General features: G+C 37.9%; 1 protein-coding gene across 1 annotated transcript in view; it reads right to left on the reverse strand.

The window, feature by feature from the left end:
• The window catches only part of stk32c (serine/threonine kinase 32C), a 117303-nt gene that overhangs the window by 43541 nt on the left and 48100 nt on the right, over positions 1-25662 (reverse strand). Inside the window, exon 3 of the mRNA XM_015393709.1 lies at positions 1786-1937. Within this exon, the coding sequence (XP_015249195.1) occupies positions 1786-1937 (152 nt within the window). The remainder of the gene's footprint in view (positions 1-1785; positions 1938-25662) is intronic.

Genomic DNA, 25662 nt, shown 5'->3' on the forward strand with positions numbered 1-25662 from the left:
TATATATATATATATATATATATATATATATATTGTTAGGATTATTTTTTATTGATGATGTGTGAGTCTGTTATACCCTAATAATACCTACCTCTTGCGTGTCAGAACTAATGTTTTCCAAGTACTCTATCTAATTTGAAACATGGCAAAGATTTAGGAATGAAATCAGAGCAGTGTCCTTCATCTAAGAAAATATAGCAGTGAAATATTTTGATAAGGCTGGAGCCATGGAGGTCTCCTCATCTTCAAATGTGTATGATGTAAGTGTGTGATGATGTAGCCTACTCGAGTTGTTTACAATGCTGCTTTAACTGTGATTCGGGGTCATCTTTAACTAGACGTGAGCTTGGTTGGTAAGCTCTGCTTTCTGTAACCCTAAGCAACATCTCTGGTCTGAGTAAGATTACAATTTCTGTCAAAATCTGTTTTTATGTTTCATGGTTATTCAATACATATATTTTAAGAAAAGTTATTTAATGAGTTTGTGCCGAGTGATCTCCTCTCACGAAAAGAATCGGACAGAGAAGGCTTCAAGGTGTAAACACAGAGCTTTCCATAAAAATATATATATATATATATATATATATATATATATATGTTTAAAGAAATTATTATTCTTCAACCTAAACTACATTCCTGTCACTATTGAAACACAACGGCCATCTCAAAAGCAGGAAATGCAAACTGTGTGCTGCCAGTCTTTGTAGAAATCCTAAGAGGTTTTGTTTTTTGTTTTTTTTTCTTTTGGCTGTACTGCAAAGTGCTAAAAGGTACCAACTACAGAGAAAACAAACTGCTAGCACAGCACCGCTGGTGGGAGGGAAGCTGATACTTGGTCGCTATTTTCCCCTGGTGAGATGGACAGAGACTTTTTGGAGAATCTCATGAGTAAGAAGAGGAGGTGTGAAACTTCTAATTCCCACATAGCTGCAAAGACAGTGTGTTTGTCACTAATGGGCACTCAAAATAGTGCTGGATGCAAAATATGGAGGGAGAGTGGAGCAGCCCAGCACATTGAAAACTAGAACAGAGAGGGTTCTGGCAGCCACAAACTCCTACAGGGAATTATATAAAAAAATATACACAGGGAGCCACTACTATATGCTCATTAAAATGCCCTCAGTTTCTACATGCAGAGGAGTTTTCTACCAGGGAAAACATCCAATAAATCAAACTTAAAGCACTCAAAACTTTATGAGGCTGCAAGTCAACACATTAATTTGTTTTGTTCCTAGTTGCAGATAATCAGTTCATCACAGAATGTGTCAATTACTACATTTACTGGCAGCGAATACTCTGAAAAATTCAACTATTCTCCCAATTACACCAGAGTACGGGGCTTTGTCTAATATGCTGTGAATGCCAGCTCCACAATTACATTTAGGAATGTGTCCCGCCTGAGAATCAGTGTTGAATAATGAAGTCAGCCTGCATTCACCCACATATCAGGCTCCGGGGAGTAGCAAGGTCATTTCAAAGCGTGGTAATTATCAAACGTGCGCTTCATAGGCTCCGAGTCAAATTTAATATCCTAAAATATCTCTCCTGTGTAAATTGTAACTGAAGTTAATAGCTGTTGGTTTCTGGAGAATATTAAAAAAAAAACTTAATTCAGGTTTTGATTAAACAAATGCATGCAATCTACACAATGAATATCCACAAACAGTGCTTCCACACAAAGGCTGCAAAAGGTCTGAGGGGAAGCATGCACTCTGGACAATACACAGACAGATAAAGCAAGCAACAGCAGACCACACTGAAAGTGTAAAAACATTGGATAGTCACCAGAGATTTACTAAAAATACATGTTCAATTTCCTGTAGGATCTCAAGCTCTCTAAAGACGTTTCGGACCTCATCTCTCTCTATGCACTGCTGTTTGTTCATGTACTTCATGGCGTACATCTTCTCTGTATCCCTCTTTTGCACAATGCATACCTGCAGAGAGCAAAGACAAAGTGGGGAGAAACAAGGGAATGGGACAGGTAAAAAAGGAGGGATGAAAGATAAGAAAAAATACATGTTAGAAGAATATAAATAGATTTCATTGGTTTCAAAACAAGAAAACAGTCAATAGCAGTCAGCTGGTGGGAATGGCAGGAATGGATATTTGCAGAGTATCATCACATTATGGATGGATGGATGGATGGTATTACATTTCCGTATTTATTAGTTTTCCTCATAATCAGACATGCAAAATAAACACTTATTCTGAAACCCCTCCTGTCCATGTGAGGTAAATCCTCTCCCTATGAAAATATTGCTGGGCTCAGCTGCTCTCATGAACATGAGTTTGTCAGATCTTCCAAATAAATCACCTTCTAATTTATTCATATGAGTTATGTGGGTTTTCCTGTCAGGGAGTGTCTGTGAAAGGTCAGCATCAGGACAAGACCCCAGAGAGGTGAAATCATTACGGTAATAGCACTGACCACACTCATTACACTGATCATGGGGCTGCTGCAATCACTGCCCTGCACACATACGATGTTGTCAGAGCTGCTTTTTCCTTTGATATTACCTATTGGTCTTTGTCCTAGTAGGTAAAAAACTTTAGATTTTTATTTATAGGAACTTGAAAATTATGGATTCTTTACCACATTTTAAACCACAATCAGTTGAGTCAAATCAATCTTTTCATTATCTATTTAAAAAAAGGTAATATTTAAGATCCTTTTGTAAAAAGACGAGCACACCCATCTCTGCATGGTTTAAGAGGACATCAAAGCTCAATTTCAAAAATGTCCATTTGTGAATAGTATTATTATCCTTTGTTTTCTTTTTTTTTTTTCTTTTAAACAATATGATTGCTCCTTCCACCTACTGCAGAACATCAGATCACTTGTTTGTGTCACGGTGTTGGTTCTGTTAAGTTTTCAGTTTCACATTAATTTTTTTTTTCTTTGTTTTATATTTTAATTGGTGTCAGGTCTAAGCACCTAAAACATCATATATACATACAGGGAAAGAAAGAAGGCACAGAGACATTTTATTTAGTTACTCACGATGAGAGTAGGAAGAGACTGCAGAGTTTACAAATCTCCACCCCACTCTGCCGTCTTCAGCTTTCTCCTCGCTATTTATTGAAGAAAGGGGATGTCCCTAATTACACAAGCTGAGGTTTAACTAAGGGGAAGGGAAACAAAAGGATCTTACTTTAAACCTCGGCACATATGTTAAACAAAGCATGTGGTTGTTTTACAATTGAATTGTTCCAAGAACAACATGTGATAGAGGCTGTTCAGGCCTGTTTTACAACCCAGCATGTGATAGAGGATGTTCAGGCCTCTTTCACAACCCATCCGTTGCATGACCTTTATCTGGAATGATCTTAAGCAAGAGTTAATAAAAGATAAATCACACATTATACATCATAATAGTTCATTAGAACACAACCCATGAAACACAGAGTATAAATAAAATATTTCTAACAATTGGTTAAATTACTATTTTGTTGTGTTTTCTGGATGTATTTGAGTTCTTAGGTTTGTGTTGGTCTCCTTTTCCCTAGCTCCTTTCTAGAAGCCACTGTTCACACCTGCTCCCAATCAGCTCGTTAGTCTTGCCTTTGTTCAGTCAGCCATAAATACTCTCCCTATGCAGTTCCTCAGTGCTGGGTTCTTGTCTTTCCCCGTCTCCTAGTTCATGTATTCCCTGATGTCCCCATGGTTCTGGATTTGTCTTGCATTTTTAAGTTGGATTTTTGGATTCCTGTCTCTGTTACCTGCAAACACTCCATTAAAACTACAAGAACCCACCTCTGCCTCTGCATTTGGGTCCTCCAAACCTTAATCAAACCCTGACAGTTTGTGCACACAAATTTTGCGATCAAAGAAACTTGATTGATAAACATTTATCATCTGCAGTGGGATCACTTTTATAAAGGCAAGTATGCTGCTTCATAATATGAGTAATGAAAATACCTCAATCGATCTGGGAAATGTCATTTCCAAACAACCGGAAATCCCCTACTCCACAGCAGTTATCTTAGGCCACGTTCACCCTGCAGCCTTAAGTGACCCAAATGTATTTTTTTTGCCCACATCCGACCTGGATCTGATCTTTTCATGGCAGTCTGAGCAACACAGATATATTTTCCAATGCGACCCAGGCCACTTGGCTATGTGGTCCTGAATCTGATACGAATCTAATCTTTTCAAATGACCTGTGTCTAAATGGCCAGGTCGCATTCATCCGACCTGAACGCAATTAGTAACCAACATAGGTCACTATTCTGCGTCTTGCTACACACAAGCGGCAAGAAAAACACCATGGCGGACAATGATGCGGAAAGCAGTATTTTTTTATAACCATCTTGAAAAGATGGTTATTTTAAGGTTTTGAAAGATTGCTAGATGTGCTCCGTTACTACCATCCATGTTTACTTCCGTAAACACAGAGCACACTGGCTTATGATGTTATTGCGTCCTCTACTGCGCATGCGGGACACATAAGCTGTATGAATGCAGTTTACACAGGAAAACACATACAAGTCACATATATTTGGAAGTGTATATGGCAATGCAAAATATTGGATTTCCCCCAAAAAATCGGAATTGAGCATTAAGGCCTGCAGTGTGAACGTAGCCTAAAACTCTCATAACTGTTGTCCTTTATTATTTAGATATGTTCATGTTCCAGGACAGCTAAATCATATGGCTTAAAAATCTAATATGGATATTCAGATATATATTTATAAGCATGTGGTTTAATAACAATAACAACTATAGGGTGTTTAAGGCCTTTTTTGGGGGGTGCTGAAGCACCACTAAACGTAATCAAGGCATCCCTAAAATATGAGTTTTTTTATTTTTTTTATTCTGTATGCCCTTCCAGCCATCATCCCCGATTCCCCGACCGTGGCGGGAGACTATGTGAGTCAGTCAAACATTCCCATTCCCAGTCAAATGGCAGAATCCGTCATGGGAGGATAAGCCCCTACACGGATTGTACCACCGAAACAGCGATGATATCTGGAATTTCTACCAATGGCTTGCAAAGCCAGACTGAAGGACAGCACAGAGGCACTCATCATGGCTGTACAGAAGCAGGAGCAGCAGGCGAAGCAGGTGTAGACCGTGCAAAGAGGCCCCTTAGACAATCCAGCACATAACTGCGGGGTGTAAGATGCTGGCAGGGAAAGCTAACATGGAGCGCCATAACTAATAGGCTGGAATACAGCAGAGGTCACGGATTAACAGACCAGGGATTTTCTTTATTCGGACCCCGCTGATTTACAATTGGAAACACCTCCAAAGATGGTAGATAATGACCAAGCCAAGATCCTGTTGGACTTCCAGATACAGACGGACCGAATGGTAAAGGCAAACCAACCGGACAGTGTGGTGGTGGACAAAAAGCAGAGGAAAGCCGTTGTGGTTGATATAGCAATACCAAGTGAGTGCAAAATCAGGAAAAAGGAACATGAGAAACTACAGAAATACCATGGGCTGGGAAAAGAGCTGAAGAAAACCTGGAAGGTCAAGGCATCACTGGTGCCCGTGGTCATTGGGGCACTCTGGGCATTGACCCCCAAACTTGAGGAGTGGTTACAGCAGATCCCTGGAAATACATCAGACATCTCTGTCCAGAAAAGTGCAGTTCTAGGAACAGCAAAGATACTGCGGCCTCTGGTAGAGGACCCAAGCTTGGAGGAAAATATGGAGACCGCCCGTTGTGGGTGAGGAAGAGTTCTTTTTTTTCTAATATATATATAAACTTTCAAGAACAACTGTATATATTCGCCTTGTTAAATTCAATCAATTTTATGTTTGTCTGTCTCAAGATGGAGAGGCAGATACAGTAAGGCTAAGGAGAGCAGCAAAGTGTGTGCAAAGTGCAAGGTCAGGGAAAAGACAATACAAAAACAAATGGAATATTAAAACGGCAAACAGCAGTTGTCAAGCTGACAATGAAAATATATATCATGGAAGTAGTTATTGCCCCATATTTAATGCTTTCCAGAAGCACCCATACACTTAACATATCAGTAGACTTCTGCCTAAACAAGAAATCATTACATTTCCCTAATTATCTGTATGCTTTACCACAGGCTTAATTTCACTACACAAGGAGGAGGAGGAGAACAGGGAGATGAGACAGAACAGAGCAGGGAAAAGGAAAAATAGGAGACAGAAAATCTCAAAATCAGTCTTTTGCTTCAGAGGACAAGACTACTGGGCCTAACTTATGCTACGTCCACACCTAATGCGCTTTGGGCAGCAGAAGCAGCCGCTTTAGAGAGGAAGACATGCATCAAGGCGCATTAAAAGGTCCAGCAGGAACAAAGCAGCATCTGAACAGCAGAAGTGGCACCTCAGGAGTTTCTAAGGTACATGACGCACTTCACAAACAGCAGATGCTGGAGTTGGAAAAAAATTGCATTTTTGTTGCTTGAAAAAAAATCAACCAATCAGATAAGCTGATCTGCGAGCTGGCAGGGAGACGGATACAGCTCTGCTAATGAAGAGGACGATGATCACTCCTCTGAAACATTTTATTAATGCCTAAATTAACAAAATCTCCAAACCTGCCGATGTGTTTGCTTTTATTATTTTGATGATTGCAATTTGTACTATATACCTGAAAAACACTAAGATCTAGTTCAAACCACCACAAACAGAAGGGTAAAAGCCTCAAGAGGCGACCTGGCCTGAGGAAGCTGCTGCTGTGGATTCCCAGTGACAGTGCACCATCGGTATCTTAGGGTCTGCACGGTTCCAACAGCGAAATATTAGTTTAAGGCAGGATCGTAATATTGATGAGCTGAGTGCACAGACGACACTTTGAGGTGGAATTTGTCAATTAAAATATATCAGAACTACCTTTAACCAACTGATCACAGCAAATATAGTAAAGCCACTCTGCCATTGGCCACAGGAGCAGCAGAAGCAGCTGACGTATCTGTTCACCTTTATGAGTAAAAGCATCAAAAATGAGGCAGCAGTCACTGCTGCTGAAATCACGTGTGGCATGAAAATAGCATTAGAGCTTAAAACTATTTAAAACTTTAAAATAGTTCTAGTTCAAACCCACTCAATTTGGCACAAAAAATAGCCTTTCATGAAAACTGGTTCAAAAGGCTTAAATGGTTGGAATATTCTTCTCAAAAAAACAACACCGCTTTCTGCTTTGCTTGTTGAATATTTGGCAAAGGTCTCAAAGACAATGCATTAGTGAATTATACTGTAAGTAATTGGCAAAAGGCAATGAACAAGTTTAAAAAGTGTAGAAAATATATTTAGAAAACAGTGAAGTAAATCTTTCCTGGCTAGACAGCTAGATGCAGAGCACCCTATGTATCTGATCCTAGAATCAGCCCTCGAAACAACAATGAAACTACAACTGTGAGTATTTTTAGTCTAATTTCAGACACCTGTTCTCTATTCACCTAAATTAAATCATTATACTGAAATCATGCTTCAATGTGTAAAACACTAAAAGAGTAGAATGAAAATGGTTGGTAGAGCATGGCCTTGTCTGAGAGAGATGCTCTGCAAAGTTTCTTGTGACAGGAAGCGTATATTTGCAGTCATAAATTGCAGTTTCATAGGAACATTGATTGAGCTTTGAGGAATCGCCAAGACTTTTTAGGGATTAATTTGAGTTATAAATAAGGACCCCACCTCTCATACAGTGAAATGCTTACCAGTGCCAGAGGGAAAACACAAAACACCGATTTGAACAACCGAGAAATTGGGATTAGCAGATTACGGCAAGATTTTAGTTGTCAATAGAAACAGCTGCTTTAGTTGGATGAAAAAAAGTGTTTGGGTTCCTGTATCTCCACAGCAAAAATAAAGTTTAATTATCTGAATGTTACTTGGATGGTAGATTCATGGTTCAAGTGAATTACTATATTGCATTATTTTTAGCATATTGGATTTCTGTCAGTATTCTAATATTGTAAAAGAGAAACCTTCACTAAAGAGGAAATCATTTAAATATCTATTGCTGTAATGCTTTGGGAATAAAAACCTATGCTGTTGTTCTGAACCTAAACCCGGCTTTGAATTTCAGTGTAACATTTTACTATAGGGTTCTAAAGAAAATACTCCCTGCCTTTTTTCAAATAGCACAAGTCAAAGGAAATTACAAAACAATGGATATTTTACCATGTAATTTTCTCCCTTCTTCCGTCTTCTTTTCTTACAAGATTATGGACCAGGCCAGCGAAAAGAGAACACTACTTTCAGATGAATATTTCAGGACGTTTACTGTTTAATCTACAGTAATTCCTAAACCTGATAGAAGTTGAAATAAGTTATGAATCCATTGGTGTATAATACCCTCTAAAATCACATTTTAATCATAAATAATGAGTTTATTGTCACAAGGCAATTTGTTTTATTGGTTTCCAGAGGATATAAAAAATAAAAAAAACAGACATTATCTTAATGGTGACTGTCAAAAGTGATGCAGAGACTGCTTCTGGCATTTTGACTGAAGGATATCATCAAGATAATTCAACAAAAAATCCTCACTATTCTTTTTGGTAAAAAAAACAACAAAAAATAACAAAATAGTCAGGGGACTAAAATGCACATTAAACCCCATTCAGTCATTCACACTTTGACATGTTTAAACATTGACTTTTGTTATTAATCAACTCAGACAAATGGTTTTTCAGTTGTTTGGCAACAAACAATAGAATAGGGACAGCTAGGATGGATTGTGAAGTTTTTCTGAGGAAAAACATTTCTATCAAGGAAACGTTTACCAGTTGATTTAATCAAGTCATTGACTTGTAGGACACATTCTTGGATGAGCTTGTGGCGACAATATTTGCTTGCATTTTGTCTTGAATCTTCAGCAATCCCTCACACTGTGCATGCATGCAGTAACAATAGAGAGGAAAAACTCCCTTTAAACCACCAACTAGCTGCAAAACTATTATAAATATTAACTATTTGGGGTGGTTACCCAGAAAAGCTCCCTGTGGTTTTCCCTCATTCAGTTATAAGTGTGGTTAGTGTAAAACAAACAATCTCAAAAACAAATAAATCTAAGCTGATTTTGTTGTTAAAGAAACAGTACAGTTGATAAGTTGAAGGCAGAGCTTCCTTTGGTCTCCCAGCAACCAGCACAGCCAAGCTTGGTTATATTTTCTGCATGATACCAATTTTTGAAGAGCATTAAGAACACCACATGGGAAACTAGGAAAGGAAATTCTACCTAGCCTAAGAGCCTTTAATATCACCTTTGTTTTAACATTTTGATGCTAGCTTGTAATGCGTATAGTTATAGCACGAAGGATATAGTAATAAAAACTTTCTAAAAGTTTTTTTTACTGACTGAATAGGAAATATCTCTCATGTTTTAATGTCACTGCCATATCTATAGATGGTGCCAATTTCCAATAACCTTCTCCTTTTCCATAGTACCCAGAGCTTGAATATCAAAACCAAATTCAACACTTTTTGTGTGCATTTGATGATGGTGTTGGAATCTTGCATAAAAGCCCTTTTTTATTCAAACAGGTATTCTCCCATTGATGCATCTCTCACTAGGCTTGCATTGTGAGCATTGCTCATGAATGGGTCAGCTGAGTAAAAATGAATTTATTCATGTATTCATAGATAATATTAGCAATTTCAATGTGTCAGAGCAGTTTTGTAGAGAACTGCAAAAAGAAACAATTTCGAGTCAAAAAGAGGAGAGGTGGAAAGTTTAGAAAGCTATTTGCATATGAATGTAGGCATTTTCAGCTTGAGTCAAATCATCTAAGATGGTAAATTCAAGAAATCACTCTGAAGTAAGAGTAGGCAGAGCTGCAAAGAAGTGATAAAACCTGAAATCCACCAAAGTATTTTTGTAAAAGTATCTATAAGATGCTAAAAAAAGTTATACTGAGGAGGGTTATTTAGGAACTCTTTATGTGGAGGTTGTCCATGGATGCAGCTCAGAGACAAAAATCTCTTTGTTGTCAGACAGGAAGCCTGAAGCCAGTTCTATTCACTAGCTGGCTGTGCATCTCAGCACGTTAACCAGATCAGGGGTCTGGATTTAGCATCCTCTAACTGGCAAAAGCCATCCAGCGAGACCTCTCTGTGCCATCCGCTGGACAAGATAAAACTGAGCAACTGGCTTTCAAACAGAAAAAAAAAAATGTCCAAACAACATAAAAACAAATCTGTGGTCGTAAAATATGGACAAAACAATAACTCCTATTGCTTTATTTCACTGTGTGGGCTTTATGACCATCATAAAATTTTAATGTTTGCCTGAAATATGCAAAATCATCTTATTACAGTCAATCTGTTACAGAGAGAGCTTTAAAATAATAAAATCAATAATAATCTCAATTTCTTCCTAAAGAAAATGAAAGCATGCATAAAGTCTTCAAATCTTTTGTCTTTTTTTGTGATAGAAACCAGGTGGAAAACGGCACAATCAGGTAACCTGATAAAAGAGCTGCATTATCCTATACTTATGTTACTATTTCTAATGATTAATTGAAAATCTGATATACTGTATGGCTGTTCAATATGTCACACATACATATATACCGGTACAGCTCTATCACTCTATATGCATATCACAAAGAACTACCTGTGCTGATGTAACTGTTAAGATGCATTCATACTACTGCTGCGGTTCTGGGATAGATCCAAGGATTGGTAAAGTCCAAATCCAGATTGGTAAAAGTCTGGATTTAAATGTTCACCTTTATTTACCACCATTTGTTTTGTGACAGAGATTTCTAAACTGGCCGAAACAAGACCTCGCAGCTGCAAGAAATTCTTGTTTTTCATTTTATTATGATGGTTTACAATAACAGAAACATTAAGCTCTGCATCAGTCCAATTGCTCCCGTGCACACAGGAACATGAACAGGGCTCTGCTTAAGGAGAAAATGTAATTAAAGGGGAACATAAAAGGTCAGTCGTATGAGCTGCATCCAGGGTTTGTGCTCAGCTCCAGATCCCATGTCTCCAGGCAGCTGGAAGGAAGACATCCCCTGTTTGGCCAAATATTCTGTAATAACTCAAGGCATAATATTACTTTTAAAAGAAAGTATTTTAGAGGTGGTCAGTTGATATAAATCATGGTAAGGCCCATCGTTTTCCATGCAGATGGAGTGAAACTTTTTAGATGTGTTTTCAAAGGAAAGTATGATACTAGTAAAAGATTGCCACAGAGGGGACCACCTGTCTATCTCCTTTTCAAACAGAAGCTCATTTTTAACAGACTGAGGTCTAAGGCATGGCATTCATTGTTTTTGTTGTTTTTTCTGCAGTCCATTTATTATTTAATCAGTTCTAAGATGGATGAACAATATAATGAGGAACTTTATGGTTCAATGCATGGAGATAATCTGGATAGACTAATCCAGACAAATCCAAAGGGGGAGAGAGAGCATTTCTCCAGAGACACCAACCTCTCCATATTGGGTGAGGACATTTAGAAAGGTATACAGTAGATAAAAATATCTACAAACCTAAAAATGGAACAGAGAAAGAAAGTTCAGTTTTCATAATTTGAAGATCAAGAATCATGATTTGGGATCTGCTTTTTTTTTTTTTTTTTTTACTTACCAAATCCTTGGTTGTCTGCTGGAAATTTGAAGATGAAGTTAACAATAAGGCAAATAAATAGCCAAAAGGCTCACAAATAGCTAGGAGAATGGATTCCCAAGCAGGAAAATTCAAGTTTTAGAGGGCAGAGCTAAGGCCTCCATCCAATCATCTGCAGAAGATATGTGATCTGACTGATTTGGAACATTGCAGGTTAGTGTGCAAACATTAGCATACTAACAAGAATTAATAGGTGCATCAATAGAGCAGTCATTTATGGATGTGCACAGCTTTACAACCACACAGCTTCAGTTTTAGATCCCGCCTTGCTAAAAGAAAAATGATTAGCTTGGTTTATTTCTTCTACATTATAAAAGCGCTTCTGTCTGCTTTCTATATTTACCACATCTCCTGCTGTAAAGATGAGATGCAGCACACAGAGCCTGAATACAGGTCAGGGGATGCTTCATATTTTGTTTAATATATATAATTCTAAATAAAGTTGTAATTTCATAATGTATTTGTTACACCCCAACAGGAATCTTTAAAATTCAAAACCACAAATACTTTGGCAGAAAATTCCCCATGGAATTCGACTGACCTAGCTTTTTTTTTTGGATGACCCACCTCCTGAAGATCAGACTAATTTAACTGTACAGTCCTCAGAGATGTGTGTGATGGAAAGGAGCGGGTAGAGCCTGATGTTCATAGGTGGGACAAACTTAGGCCCCATGTAAGTTAGTCTAGCTTGCTGGGCTAGTCCTTCAGTCCAGCTGCCTGGTGGGTTGGTAATTTACTCTGGCATCAATTAAGGAATCCCGTTATAATCAAGATTTAAATAAAACTTTTGATTTAATTGGGATCCCAGAAAAAACTTTCTTTAGTTTAATAGCTTCTTCTCTACAGCTTGTAATTAAAATACAAAACTGTATGAAGTCCAAGAAGTGCACTCTCTTTGAGCTTCGTGTGTTATGAAAAGCTAACAGGCCTGCACTCAAGAGCCTGAAAAGATGCTTAAAATAGTTCAGTACCATTCACTAACAGTGTGTTTCATCCATCACAGAGGTCACATTAGATCCCAGCAAGTGCTACTTCAATCTTATTGCTTTTATGATACAAAAGCTGGTGACAAAGGCGACGCTGAGCCTGGCTGAAGGACACTTGACAAAAAAGGAGTAAATGAATTTAAGGTGCAACTGAGGTTGTAAACCTTGGCAGTAAACTCTCAAGGGCTTTGGGGATTTAAAACATGATTTATGGTGTCCAATAATGTAGCATTGTAGTATATCAATATACTACTGTCATATAAGATGGCAGTAAGGCTGGATTTGTCACTGCAGTGAATTTTATGTTGTTATTTTCTTAAATGGGGCATAAACCAAAACAAAAGCTCATGTCTTTTCCATTTTCTTTATGAGTGCTACTCCCAGCAGTGATGCTTTTCCTCGTGTTTTAGCTCACACCATTATTATTGTTTTTTTAATGGCAGAGCGGCTAAACAGATAGGGAAAGAGTTATATCAGAGCGGTAGATAATAAAAGCAATGCAATTTGCTTGCATTTTCTAAATTTATTTTTTTTGCACTGAATTCTTGAAGCAGATCAAGAGAGTCTAATGCATGCAGGGTTTCTCCTTCTGCACTTTAAGTTGAAGCCGTCTGCAGAGCTACTTCAAAAAGAGGAAGAATACACAAGCTCTTTTCCAAAAGAGAGCACCAGGCCTGAACAAGATTGAGAACTTAAACAAGAAGGAACATTAGCTTGTTTCTTATTCATAAATAAATTAAGAGAAGTTTTTGTTTGAATGCAAATGTTAAATGATTATGGCATGCATTAGCTCTTTAAATAATCAATTTTAAGACAAAACACATTACTTGGATTTAATATTTACAATGAGAAACCCAATTTTCCTTATCCTTGGCCGAAATAGGCTATAATAAATATGTTAAGTTTCATCCATTTTCTATCTTAGCTCCATAGTTTCTTTGTGTCTTGGCTGTTTTTCTGAGTAGTGCTCCAATTGGCTAGCCTGGACTTTTCAGAGGACGGACATATCCTGGTAGTCTTTCTGCTGATGTACCAGAAGGTGGTTTATTACTTAAAATTCCAGTGAAATATATTAAGGTTTTTTGCAGTAATGAAACAAAATGTGAGGGAAATTTCTAGCAGGCTAATGGAGTTTGAAGAGCAGTTTTTCAGTACTATATATCCTTTCTCTTACCTTTCAGTGTAGTTAAACTCTAAAGAAGGAGTCTTAACCCCATTTGACCAATCTAAGCTTTCATGTGTTAGAAAGCGATCTTAGCGTGCACTGTCATTTCTATCTCTCTCTACATGCAGTTCCTTCGTGCATACCAAGACCTCCTGCTGGATGGTCCCAGTGCTACATGCTCCTTAAACACATAAACATACTAACTGCTTATGAGCTACACATATTACTGAGAAAAAAAACAGAAAAGGTTTTTAAGCTGTGCTTCAAAGTGATGAATTTTTACTTTTCCAGTCTGCCACCTCGATTCTCCCCCTCATCCCCTTCGCCGTTCTCTGCTATAGATAGCAGTCCTATCAATTGTTGCCAGGGCTTCTGATATTTCAAGGCACCAAGGGGAAGAAAAAAGGTCTTTTTTTAATCTATTAAATTTAGACAGGATGCTGCAGATGAGAGTTTTTCATTGAAAGATACCTGTTGCATTGTTAAAGCACCTCAGACTAAGGAAAAATGGACAGGCACTGCTGCCTAAGGGGATTGAGAAAGGTAGGAGGGTAGCTTAGACTTATTTTTCATTACTTCATAAGAAATGTAATCATTGTACAATGAATAGTGAATTTCACAATTCTTTAAAGATGAAGTTGGCTTCATGTTGACTCAATGTCCAAAAGTAGCTTACTTAAGTAGTGACTGAATAAGCTTTTGTCTTTAAATGAGCTTTGATGGCAGAAGTACGTCAACGGTTGCCATTGTAAGGGTTATCCAAACAGTGCTGAGTATAGAAAGGAGGTACCGGGGCCATAGAAGTGGTCACTGTGCTAGAAAGCAATGACGTTTGTAGCCTATAATGCCCCATTACCTCATCAACCAATTTGCCTGTCTTTGTTATTTGTTAATTTCTTTTTTGTTGCCATTCCAAGAACTCGTGTTCCAAGCCCTCCCATCAGAAGAGTGATGTTTATCATCGGGGAGACTCGTATCTGGGGTTTTTTCCACATCATGTACTTTATTCAAGGAATACAAATTGTTTGATCCAGGGCCATAACTACCATTGAGCGCACCAAGGGTATGTCCCTGGTATTTTATTCATGTATTTATTGGTTAAAATGTGATTAAAGTGAAAGTGATTGTAGGACAAAGGGGGGTTAGAGCATACAGCTTGGAATCCTGAGGATGTGAGTTTGAAAACCAATCCTACGGACTGCAACTCTGGGTCCCTGAGCAAAAGACCCTTAACCCCACACTGCTCCCCGGGTGCCGTAAATGGCAGCCCACTGCTCCCCAAGGGGATGGGTTAAATGCAGAGAGTGAATTTCGTTGTGCTGTACTTGTGAAAGTGTAATGACAATAAAACGCTGAAGAAAAAAAAGTAGTCAATATGCATTATCACTATGGCTGCCACACACAAGCTGCCGCCTAGTGAGTCCGTTAGTCCCCGGAAGAGGAGCAAATCGAGCTACGAAATCAGGCAGAGTAGTTAATAACGATGAGAAAAAACTGCAGCGGGCTACACAGGCAGCAAGGGAACATCAAACCAAAGTTGATTTAACACCGTTGGTCCTGGTCAATTTCCCCCGACTGAATCAACGTCCATTATGCGATGGATATGTTAGCGACATCTGCTGCTGAAAATGAAACCTTTATTCAGCATTGATTTCTGTGTTGGATGTTTAACCTGTTTTATGCTGTATTTCTACCTGATCCCGGAGCTCAACGCAGCAAGACAAAGAAAAAAAATAAAACATCCAGTTAATTTTAAAAATAATAATTTTCTGTGGTAACTTATCCTTTCTTCAAGAGTCCCCATGGTCCCTCAAAAAGCACCAGAATGCCCCATTTTTATCTACAACCTCTGTAATGTTGTAGACTCTTATATTTATCTTACATACTTACTCTAATATCCCAGAAGATATCAAAGTTAACAATAAAGAAGGCTCATTTGATCAATTTATTTAAGAAAAACTCCTCTGAAGATTTTATCTCCTGTTGAAGGTGGCACGACAGGGCCACTAATGAACACCTTAAAATGTGTGTCAAGCAGACTATTCAAGTCTTTCTTTAATATTTCTGACTTCCTCTTAGAAACATAATTCAGTGCTCCAATGTGAATGACTACGTTCTTCAAGGTTGGATTTAATTCTGGGATCTTTTTGATACTCTTTGAAATTTCAGAAAGCATGGTACAGCCAACATTCACTATATCTGTGTTTTTCTTGTTGCAGGAGCATTTTTTCACATTCACAGCATCACCGGGTACCATTAATGCTTGTGGCTTAGCAGCTGGTTTGTTATGAGGCTGTTTGGGAGATAGCTGGATGTCGTCATTCCTTTGTGTGTTGTCTGGAAACAAGCTGTTGTCTTTAAGGTCATCTTGTAAGGCTGAAAATCTTTTTTTATTTTTGGTGAAATCCCAATATTTTCAGTAATCTCAGTGGGTCCTTACTTATATTTTGTTTTGGGAGAAAAAAAAAATTGCATCTGTTAGATAGAAGACATGTTTCTCTGAAGTGTTGGCCAAGGTTTGTCATCTAAATAAGGCTCTCAGGCATCTTTTCACATCTGGGTTGGAATGTTTTTTTGTTCTATTTCCCAGCAGGGGCTACCAGTTTGGTTAGTTTTGTTCCAATGACTAGCTGTTTAAAACTACTGGTGGGATTATCTCAGTGTTTTGAGACACCGACAGGGTTTTATCATTTCCATAACCAGCATTTACTTCCACATTCTGTTCCAGTCAGTTAATCTTCATTTCCATGACAGCCATCCTCTGTAGAAGCTTGTTGAAGACTCTTGTGGTGCAACAATGGACCTCTTCTTTGTCTTCTTCTTTGGTCATAACACTAAACTGTACCTACATATCTAATGCCTACACAACTTGTGCAGGTTCTCCTGCTTTAAAATATTAATAAAAATGGATCAAGAATAGTACCCTGGTTCCTAGAAAAGTTTCTTAAAGTGATGTCTGGTACAGGACTTTAGACAAACAAACAGCCTAGGTTTAAATGTAATTTTTTTAGGGTGAATTTTATGCTTTCATTAGTCTTGCAAAATACTTAGGAAGGTAGCAAGTGTCAGAAGAACGCCCGTTTGACAGCCAGGGTGCAGGTTCTCCAAGCTGCACGTTGTGTTGTAGCAACATATGCAATGTTACTCAGTGCACCTGTCAGTGGACATAATTTTATGGCTGATTGATGCATAAATACAAAATAGGATGAAGACACACACAATCACAAACACATACAGCTTTCTTGCCAAAAGTGCCATTTTGGAAAGAGTGTTTTGAGAGAGGCAAGCAAGGCAAACACAATTTCAAGGTCTGATAAACATGTCATCCTGGGAGAAGAAGGAATAATTTCCACTTTCATTTGGTTCATTTCACTGGATGTCTTCTGGTCTGCAGTGGCTGCTGTCAGCCCACTGGAAATGTAAGTGTTTAGTAAGCTCAGCAATCCATTTGCTGAACTCCAGGATGCACTACTGCAGACATCGCCATGGATAAGTGCAGCAGTAGACTGGGCATCAGAGACTGAAATAGAAAAATGGGAATTTTAAAGAATAGGAATGTGTAAATTATTTTGGACAGCAATAAATACAATAAACCTAAAAGTTACGTCAAAACCAATACTAGAAACATATCAGGACCTCAAACACAAATAATTACCAATGTCCTGGTTGCTTAGAAAAGCCAAAACATTCCCATGGTTCAAGAATAAGACCACCCTAAACTAAAAAATGCAGTGTTGTATTATCTAAAACACAATTTTCTCCATCCTAACCACTAGTTTAGCAGAGAACCTAACATTTAAATGTTTATGTGCATGAGATCGGAGCACAGCATAGCACCTACAGTAAAAGCAGAAAGAACATGAAGTACTTGTTGAATCTAGATGGTTGGATCATTTCTGTTTGAGCCACAGCAGCTAATTCATACAATTTAAATTGTAATAGTTGCTTGGAGCGCCGCCAGAGTTTCAAGACTTCTCTAATGAACGAATATTATCAGCTGATACCAGCCTAAAAAAGGGGAACACTGCCAACACATTCATTCATGCTGCCCTTCAAACCCCACCACACAGCCCGTGTTGGCTTGAACTAACTCCAAGCTAACAGCTAAAGTTAGCTTTAATGAACTAAGATGCGCCAAGCAAGCCTACTGGACACACTGCAAATGCTGTTAAGGATGGACATCCCATGTCGTAGTAGAAATGACGCTGATTCACTGACTCTTGTAATGCATAAATCAGTGAAAGATTCATTTTAATGTGTTTGAAATGTGCACACCTGCCGAACACGCAAAAGTACTGCTGCTGAGGAGTGATTCATGCTGCTGATGCATTCACCTGCTGAGTTTACGAATCAGGCCACGATTCATAGGATTCTACCTGTGACAAATCTTCTGTTGTCTATTTAAACAGCTTGGTCCCAGCCATCAGCGCCAGATTATTCTTGAGCCTTTGGTGTTGAGAGTTCTCTAGCATTTCTTATATTGTTCTGATTGCCTGATCCTGACATGTTTCTGTATTCAGACCTTTGAGCCTGCCTGCCCCTGTCTGATCTGTTTACCTGACCTGTCTTCGGATTCTGTTTGGATTCTACTGTAGACTGAACCTGGATCTGTCTCTTGACTTTTCTTCTAGATTATCCTGCCTTCCTTCATCTGTTCGGATCTAATCTCCTGCCAGTCCGACAGCCTTCCAGGCTTCAGCATCTGGAACTCTCTGGCAGTGTCTGCTGCTTCTCGACTGAACTGTAAAACCAGGTTACTGACTCAAGCATTCATAATCATCCTCAGTCAGATTACCATGGTCACTAACCTGGGTTTCTCTCCTGAAGAGGTTCTTGTCTTAGAGACTCCAGCCACAGCCACCGCAGATCCGTTCCGGCAGTTTTTTAATAAACGCTTTTTGCTGTTTTGCCTGAATACTGGGTCCCTCTGTTCTGAGTCATTACAAATGAGCCATGCCTATAATCTATTTTAACTATAAAAAAAAAATTTAAATATAGTTGTGTGAAGTAAATGATTCAGGATGGATGGATGGATGGATGGATGGATGGACGATGCATAGATATAAATATAAGCAAATAGGACATGTGACAAACTAAAGCCAAATTCTAATAAATCTCAGCCTTGAAGAAACACGGCTGAAAATATGCTCTTAGTTAAATTTATTAGCTAATTATGTCTGGAATCATTTGCTGCAACCACATAGAAAAAATAATAGAAGAGCTTTGAAGCCACTGTTTGATTTTAATAAAGATACAGCTGGATGGGCTTAAGAAGATTACATGGTTTTCAGACTTTCAAAGATAATGCAGATGCATAAAGTAGAACTGATGGCTTATCTCTATTATATTTTCTTCAGATGAACTGAATGTGTCAGAGGTGTAACTGAGTATTTCATTTAGAATGAAAAAGCTCATCCATATTCATCTATGTGACATAACCTGCAATCCTCTGCTTGGCATGATGTTCCAGATCCAGATGAAAATGTGTAGATGCTGTCAGAAAACTAATGGTGCCATCACCTCAGAGCAACTTTACATTGTCTCGCCTGACTTTTAGGAAAGAATAACATCATTTGGCCGGCTGTAAAAGCAAAAGCTGCACAGGATAACATCCAGGCTGTTGCAGTGATCCCTGACTTGTTAACCATGTGGATTTGGCGTGGGACTACAGTTCAGCAGTCATTTTTGACAGCATGCAGGACTGCTACTCTCTTCCTCTGAGATTTCCTCTCCTGAGCTTTCTATCAGAGTGACTTTCACTTGGTTGACACACATAACATCAATGTTGGGCTAACCAAAATACTGACTAAATAGAAGTTTTAACAAACTTATTTAATCACTGTTGGCCTGTAACTAAAGCAAAAATATTTCTTTGAGACGTCTTACGATTACAGTTGGTAAAAAGGTAATAATATGCTAGGAATATAACTCATTTATTTGATATTAATTCATTATTTACATGTGTAGTTATTATAACAGTTTGAAGCTAATCATAGTAAACACAAAAGTGTCATGTCAGCTGCATATGAACATTAGAAATGTGGTGACAAGTCATCAGAGCACAGAGAAAGAAAAAAACATATTTTTCTGGGAAGAGTGAGTTTTGTTTTGCTGCACAATTAGCAAATTGAAGATATGAAGTAATGACTTCTTTTGCTGAGGTTTGAAAATGCTAAACTTTGTTTAAATTAGGCTTGTTTTCACTTCAAAATCTCTATACCTGCATGTATATATCATACCATCAGGAGTACCACAGGGCTAAGTGCTAGGGCAACTTCTCCTTTCAATGTTCATGTTCCAAATTGGTAGAATTATCAGGATTATTATAGGATTATTATAGGATTATTTTCCAGCAATGGAAATTAATCCTATAATTGGTACTCAGCTATATTTGCCCATAACTCCTGAAGAAACTAACTGGTTACATAGAAAAATTCATGTCTTGAAGGAATGAAAACCTGCATGATTCTAAACTTTAGATTTCTGAGTGCAAACGAAGCTGATCTTATTGCTTTTGGAACAGATTTTGAAAATTTAGTTGATTAAAGTGTCTCTCTTAGTGAGTATGTATGTCTGCTTTGAACCCTCTGTAGGTCTTTGCAGAAGGCTGCTCACACTGAGCCTGGTGCTACTCAAGGCTTCTTGCTTTTTTTTGCTCTCCACTGCCCCTGCATGCATGCTCAGCGTGAGGTTAGACTTAACGACAAAATTCAATCAAACATCTACTTTCGGTAAATGTCATCTAGGATTAGTGTGTCCTGCAAAGTCCTTGACTCGTTGCAATCAGCTTTTTTTCCTTAAACAGAAAACTTTTTACCAATCTGACTGTATGATCTGAATGAATCGTCTTTGTAAAGTGCCTTTAGATGAGATGTGTTGAGAACTAAAGTGAACATATATCTTTTTAAAGAGTTTTGAAGTAATGAATATCATTAACGAATAATATGGATGTAGCACTAGTGCAGCTAGTTTAGCTGTGTGTTTCTTTACATCTCAGTTTTATAGTATTGCTTTGCTTAATGCTCTCCTCGGTATGACTTATTAAAAAAAAAAAAAAAAACTTTGAATTTTAAAAAAAGCTAGCTGAGAATCACTCTTCACAGCCTCATCTAGGTATAAGCTGTTCTCTAGTCTTTACAGAACAACCTAAACGAACGGCCTAAATATAAACACATATATGTATAAAACGTTGGCTAAGACTTTTGACCCCAATGTGACTAAATCTAATAAGAATTTTTGCCCAAAGCACTAAAACTCAAAAAGCTGCCAAAAGCCAGACCGCTCTGCCATTCTGTGTTCCTGCGCTCGGCCTGCCTCACTTGATCCTCCCTGCTTTCTCACTCTGATCATGTCTGTGATGAGAGTCGGAAAGTAGGATCACATCACACCCATTCGCATTTCCCTTCACTGGCTTCCTGTTACTGCAAGGATTGAATACAAGGTCTCAATTCTCACCTACCACTGCATCTATGGAAACGCCCCACTATACCTGAAGGAACTATTCACCCCTCTCGGTACAACACGATCCCGCTGCTCAAAACACTCAAACCACCTCCTCCACCCCAAGACTAAGCTACTGTAAGCACCATGGGCGATCGTGCCTTCTGCCCTCGGGCCTGAAATGCCCTCCCTGATCATCTATGGGAACCACAGACTATTCAGACTTTTAAAAAAGGATTAAAAACATTTCTTTTTTGCAGGACGTATGACTTTTAAAATTTTACAATTATGCTATTGATTTTATTCATAAGTGTTTTAAAGCGATGTTTATTTTTACATTTTTATTTTACCCTTCTATGATGATTTTACCTGTAGCACTTTGGGCGATTTTTTTCTTAAATATAAAGTGTATTACAAATAAAATGTATTATTATTATTATTAGACTATGTTCTGCCTATCACCAGCTTGTTCTACCTGCATCCATCAGGCTCAAAGCCTGCTTTCAGTCTGTTAGCCATCATCCAGTCTGCTTACAGTCTGCCTCCACTCTACGCACTGATTCTCTGCCCTCTTACGTAGGTCTGAACTCAGCCAGTTCAGCCTGTATCTAGCAAGTTCCTCCTCGATCTGCCTCTCAAGCCTGCTACCTGTCTGTTATGGCTGTCACCAACTTATCCAGTCTTCACCCCCCTAAAGCTTGCTCCAGGCTGCCTGCTTGCATTCATGAACATTCATTAGAAACCCCTTCAATAAAACTTTAAAGTGCACTTCGTGTTTGTCTGAATCCCTGGTTCTCAGATCCTTCCGTTACAGCTGAGGGTGCATAGGCATTAAAAAGATTATTATTGTTCATCTGGAGCATAAACAGATTACACATTAATGTCAATAGGGTGTCTGTTTTTTTTTGTTTCTTTTCATGGTCTTACTTGCAATCTTCTCTGTCTGTCTGTCTTGCAATTTCACAAAACAGTTTTTAAATCACAGCGACACTCAAATTTGGTCACATCGCATTTAACAAAGTAAGACACTGACTCTCACTCCAGCCCTTTAGGTGGCAATAATAAAAGAAGTACTTTTTCACACAAGAGTAAGAGTAAAGCCCTGACACAATAGATAATGGTTAACTGTAGTAGATGAAAATCTAAATAAAATAGTCACAATAATTTAGGTAGAAAAATTCGCCTCATATTTTTTTGGGTATTATTGTTCAGCAATACATTTTGACAACAGTTTATGAATAGAAAGCTTGTCATTTTGAACTTGCCTAACAAAAATACACATAAGCCGGACATTTTTACAAATGTAATGTGGGATGTCTTCAGCATCTTCAAGGTCAGGACAGTGACCAACTCAATCTTGGCCCTCATGACTTCACAAAAGAAAATAAATTCTTATTTAATGTATCTTGTTAACTGAAAGTTAATTAAAGTTTAAAAGCCAAAATAAGCTAAAAATTCTATTCGGAAAGAAAATACACTATTTCTGTCCTTTTTATGTAAAATATCTCTAAGAATCTTGGAGTCTGTATATTTTACTAGGCTGTATTGCCCAGAAATATGGCTTAGCAGCTATTCAATAGAACTCCATTCTTTTGAAATCGATTAACAAAAGGGGCTTGTACATGCAAAATGTCACATTTTCAGCATGAAAATATGAACCTCTGAAGGTTTCTCATCTTTCCCAAAGTCCTGCCTGGGGCACAACCATTGATCATGAAAGGACATTTAGTCTACGCCTTGATTGAATTCTTATCTGAACTTTTAAAGCATAATAACCTGTTTTATCCTAAAGCTGAATCACATTTTGAAAGCAGAATGTGTAATTTTATCCTGAAGGGTAAAAAAAAAAAAAAAAAAAAAGCTAGCTGGCTTCTGTCACAACTTTGCAATTAATTCTCCATGCAGCTTCAAAGATATGGGAAATGTGGAGGTGGAACAAAATTGTGCCTGGCCTGGACAAACAGCAGTTTTTCAACCCTAATAATTGAAGGAATCTCAGGGGGAAATGATTGGAATGTTAATGAGTACAAAGAAAGAGTTTAACCTGTTTTATTAGTGGAAATGCAACAACACTTACAGCTTCTAATTAAAGAGTATATCTAGGGCTACAACGCAAACTTTGCCAAACTTAGAGGGAACAGTGAAAATAGATATTTTTACACTTTTACAAATTTTGTGACACACACACACACACACACATATACATATATATATATATATATATATATATATATATATATATATATATGAAGAAAACTTCATTCTAGTGGTTTATAAACAATATGCACACCATGCCCCAAAAAAAAGAAAGTACACCCTCTTTGGACCCTGTGTCCAACAGCTGGAGTCCAAACTGGGTCATTGCAGCAAACCAAACACTGCAGTATATCTACAGCATGCCTCAAAGTAAAAAGAATCAAAGAGCAGCAATGGCCTTGTTATAGTCCAGACTGTAAAAATATGTGGTCAGACCTTCAGAAAGGTGTGCAAAACCTAATGCTTACAAACCTCTAGGGACCGAGACAAGGCTGCCAGGAGAGGAGGTGAATTTCTCTAATAATGTGAAAGACTTATAAGGTCAGACATATGAGGACAGCTTCAAGTTGTTTCTATTTCAGCTGGTTTAACAGTTAAATCACAAGTTGGATCTAGTTTTTGGTAAAGTTTCTGTATTTTAAATACATCTTGTATGTGCAATCCTCTTTATATTTTCTTTACTAATCAGCCAAGAGTCAAATAAGCTCTGAAAATCGATAAAGCATCAAAAGGGACATACTCATGTTATATACCCATGCCAAAAAGACCACAAACCATTTGTTCAAATAAGGTTATATACACCAAGCATCCCTCTTGATAATGTCTAGGTAGTCCTTTTGAGCCTAAATAGAATTCCAGCATCAGGGCCTTGTTTCAGAAAGTGTGATAAGTGACAACTCAGAAGAAAAACCACAGTATACTCTGGATTTTTGATGTCCTTTACTGTAGATGTTGTAGGACAAGTACTTATTATGCTCTATGCTGTTGGATGCATTTTAGTTAATATTTATAGATTTTATTTGTCAAATGTAATCATTTAACTCCATAAAAAATCCCCCACAGATCACTCATATAACAAAACCAGCAGAGATTTTGTTTGCTGCTCTTTTCCTTTAAAATAAAGACAAACTTTCAGGGATGTAGTGTTTAACTGTTATAATACAGCAAAGATAGAGGCAAATTCACAAATTATGAAAAAAGTTGCTCTCTCTGTCAGTAGAATTTAGTGTCCTTAGCTGCTGTGTAGGAAATGCTGGTTCGAATTCAGAATGACATTGAAGCAACCGCATATCTTTGTTTTCCTCCTTAAATATTGAATAGATAAACCTCTTGATTTCTTTAGCTTGAAAAGTATCACTTTTTGTGTGAATTTGTTTTGTTTTTGTTTTTTTATCTGCATAGTGAGTCATCAATATTTGAAGTTCCACAGGTGAAAATGCAAACTTTGAGGCTCATTATTTTCTCCTGATGCCATGGTGAATCATGTGTTTTGTATTCCACTGAAAAAAGGTTTCTTGTTAAAAACATCCAATGAGGTACTATTTCTCCTTTTAAAAAAGTTTTTTTAATTGAATTGAATTTATTTAACCTTGTACTTACCCTGCACTCAGAACTAACTGAACTCAGAATAAACTTACCTTGTTCATATCATCTGTTGAAAAGCAAAACAATAATTTGACCCATGATAACCACTCTGTACTCAGTCTAGGCCACACCCACTTTCGGAAACAGGTTCCAGGCACAATGAATAAACAAACAATAGAACAATAGAATAGAATAGAATAGAATAGAATAGAATAGAATGCAATAAAATGCACCAACTGCTAGCCGTACAACAACACTAATAGCAAGCGACCATTGCAGCTACTTAATAGAGCCTGACTGTCCTACAATGCCTTGCGGTAAAGTGACCACTCAGCGTACTGTACTTTTCTTTCATTAGAGGGAAAGAAGCAATGAGGTAGTTAAAAACAAACTTATAAATAGGTGAAGATGTAAAGAACATGCCCTTAGAAAAATTATTCAAGCAGATTTTGAGGTCCTGAAGCAATTTCTTTCATATGCCTCCCGCTTCCTTTACAGCTAATCAGCAGAGCTACAGTGCACCCTATAGAAGCAGGATGGGGTTGGAGGCACATGTATTTCTAGGTTAAAAGGTAGCTGAGGGCTATGATGGAGAATTGCATTCTGAAAAACAAATTTCCAGTTATGAGGTAAAGAAGAATGGGGCTTTGTGAACAATATGTGGCTTACAGGCTGGCGGACAAACTGAGGCATGTGGAAACCCCTGCTACACTAACTAAAGAGAGCAAATGCTAAAAAAGAAGCTTCATCTTTTCCTGACCTTTTCACAGAGACTGGTACATTTCTCCCACATGAGCCTGTCAGAGTTTGCTTCCCTTTTTTCCCCTTGTCCTTCCTCTGCACCCACTCACCGCAGGCACCTTTGCTGTATCTGT

The sequence above is a fragment of the Cyprinodon variegatus genome, unplaced genomic scaffold, assembly GCF_000732505.1.
Source record: "Cyprinodon variegatus isolate N-32 unplaced genomic scaffold, C_variegatus-1.0 Scaffold654, whole genome shotgun sequence".
NCBI classification, from domain to species: domain Eukaryota; kingdom Metazoa; phylum Chordata; class Actinopteri; order Cyprinodontiformes; family Cyprinodontidae; genus Cyprinodon; species Cyprinodon variegatus.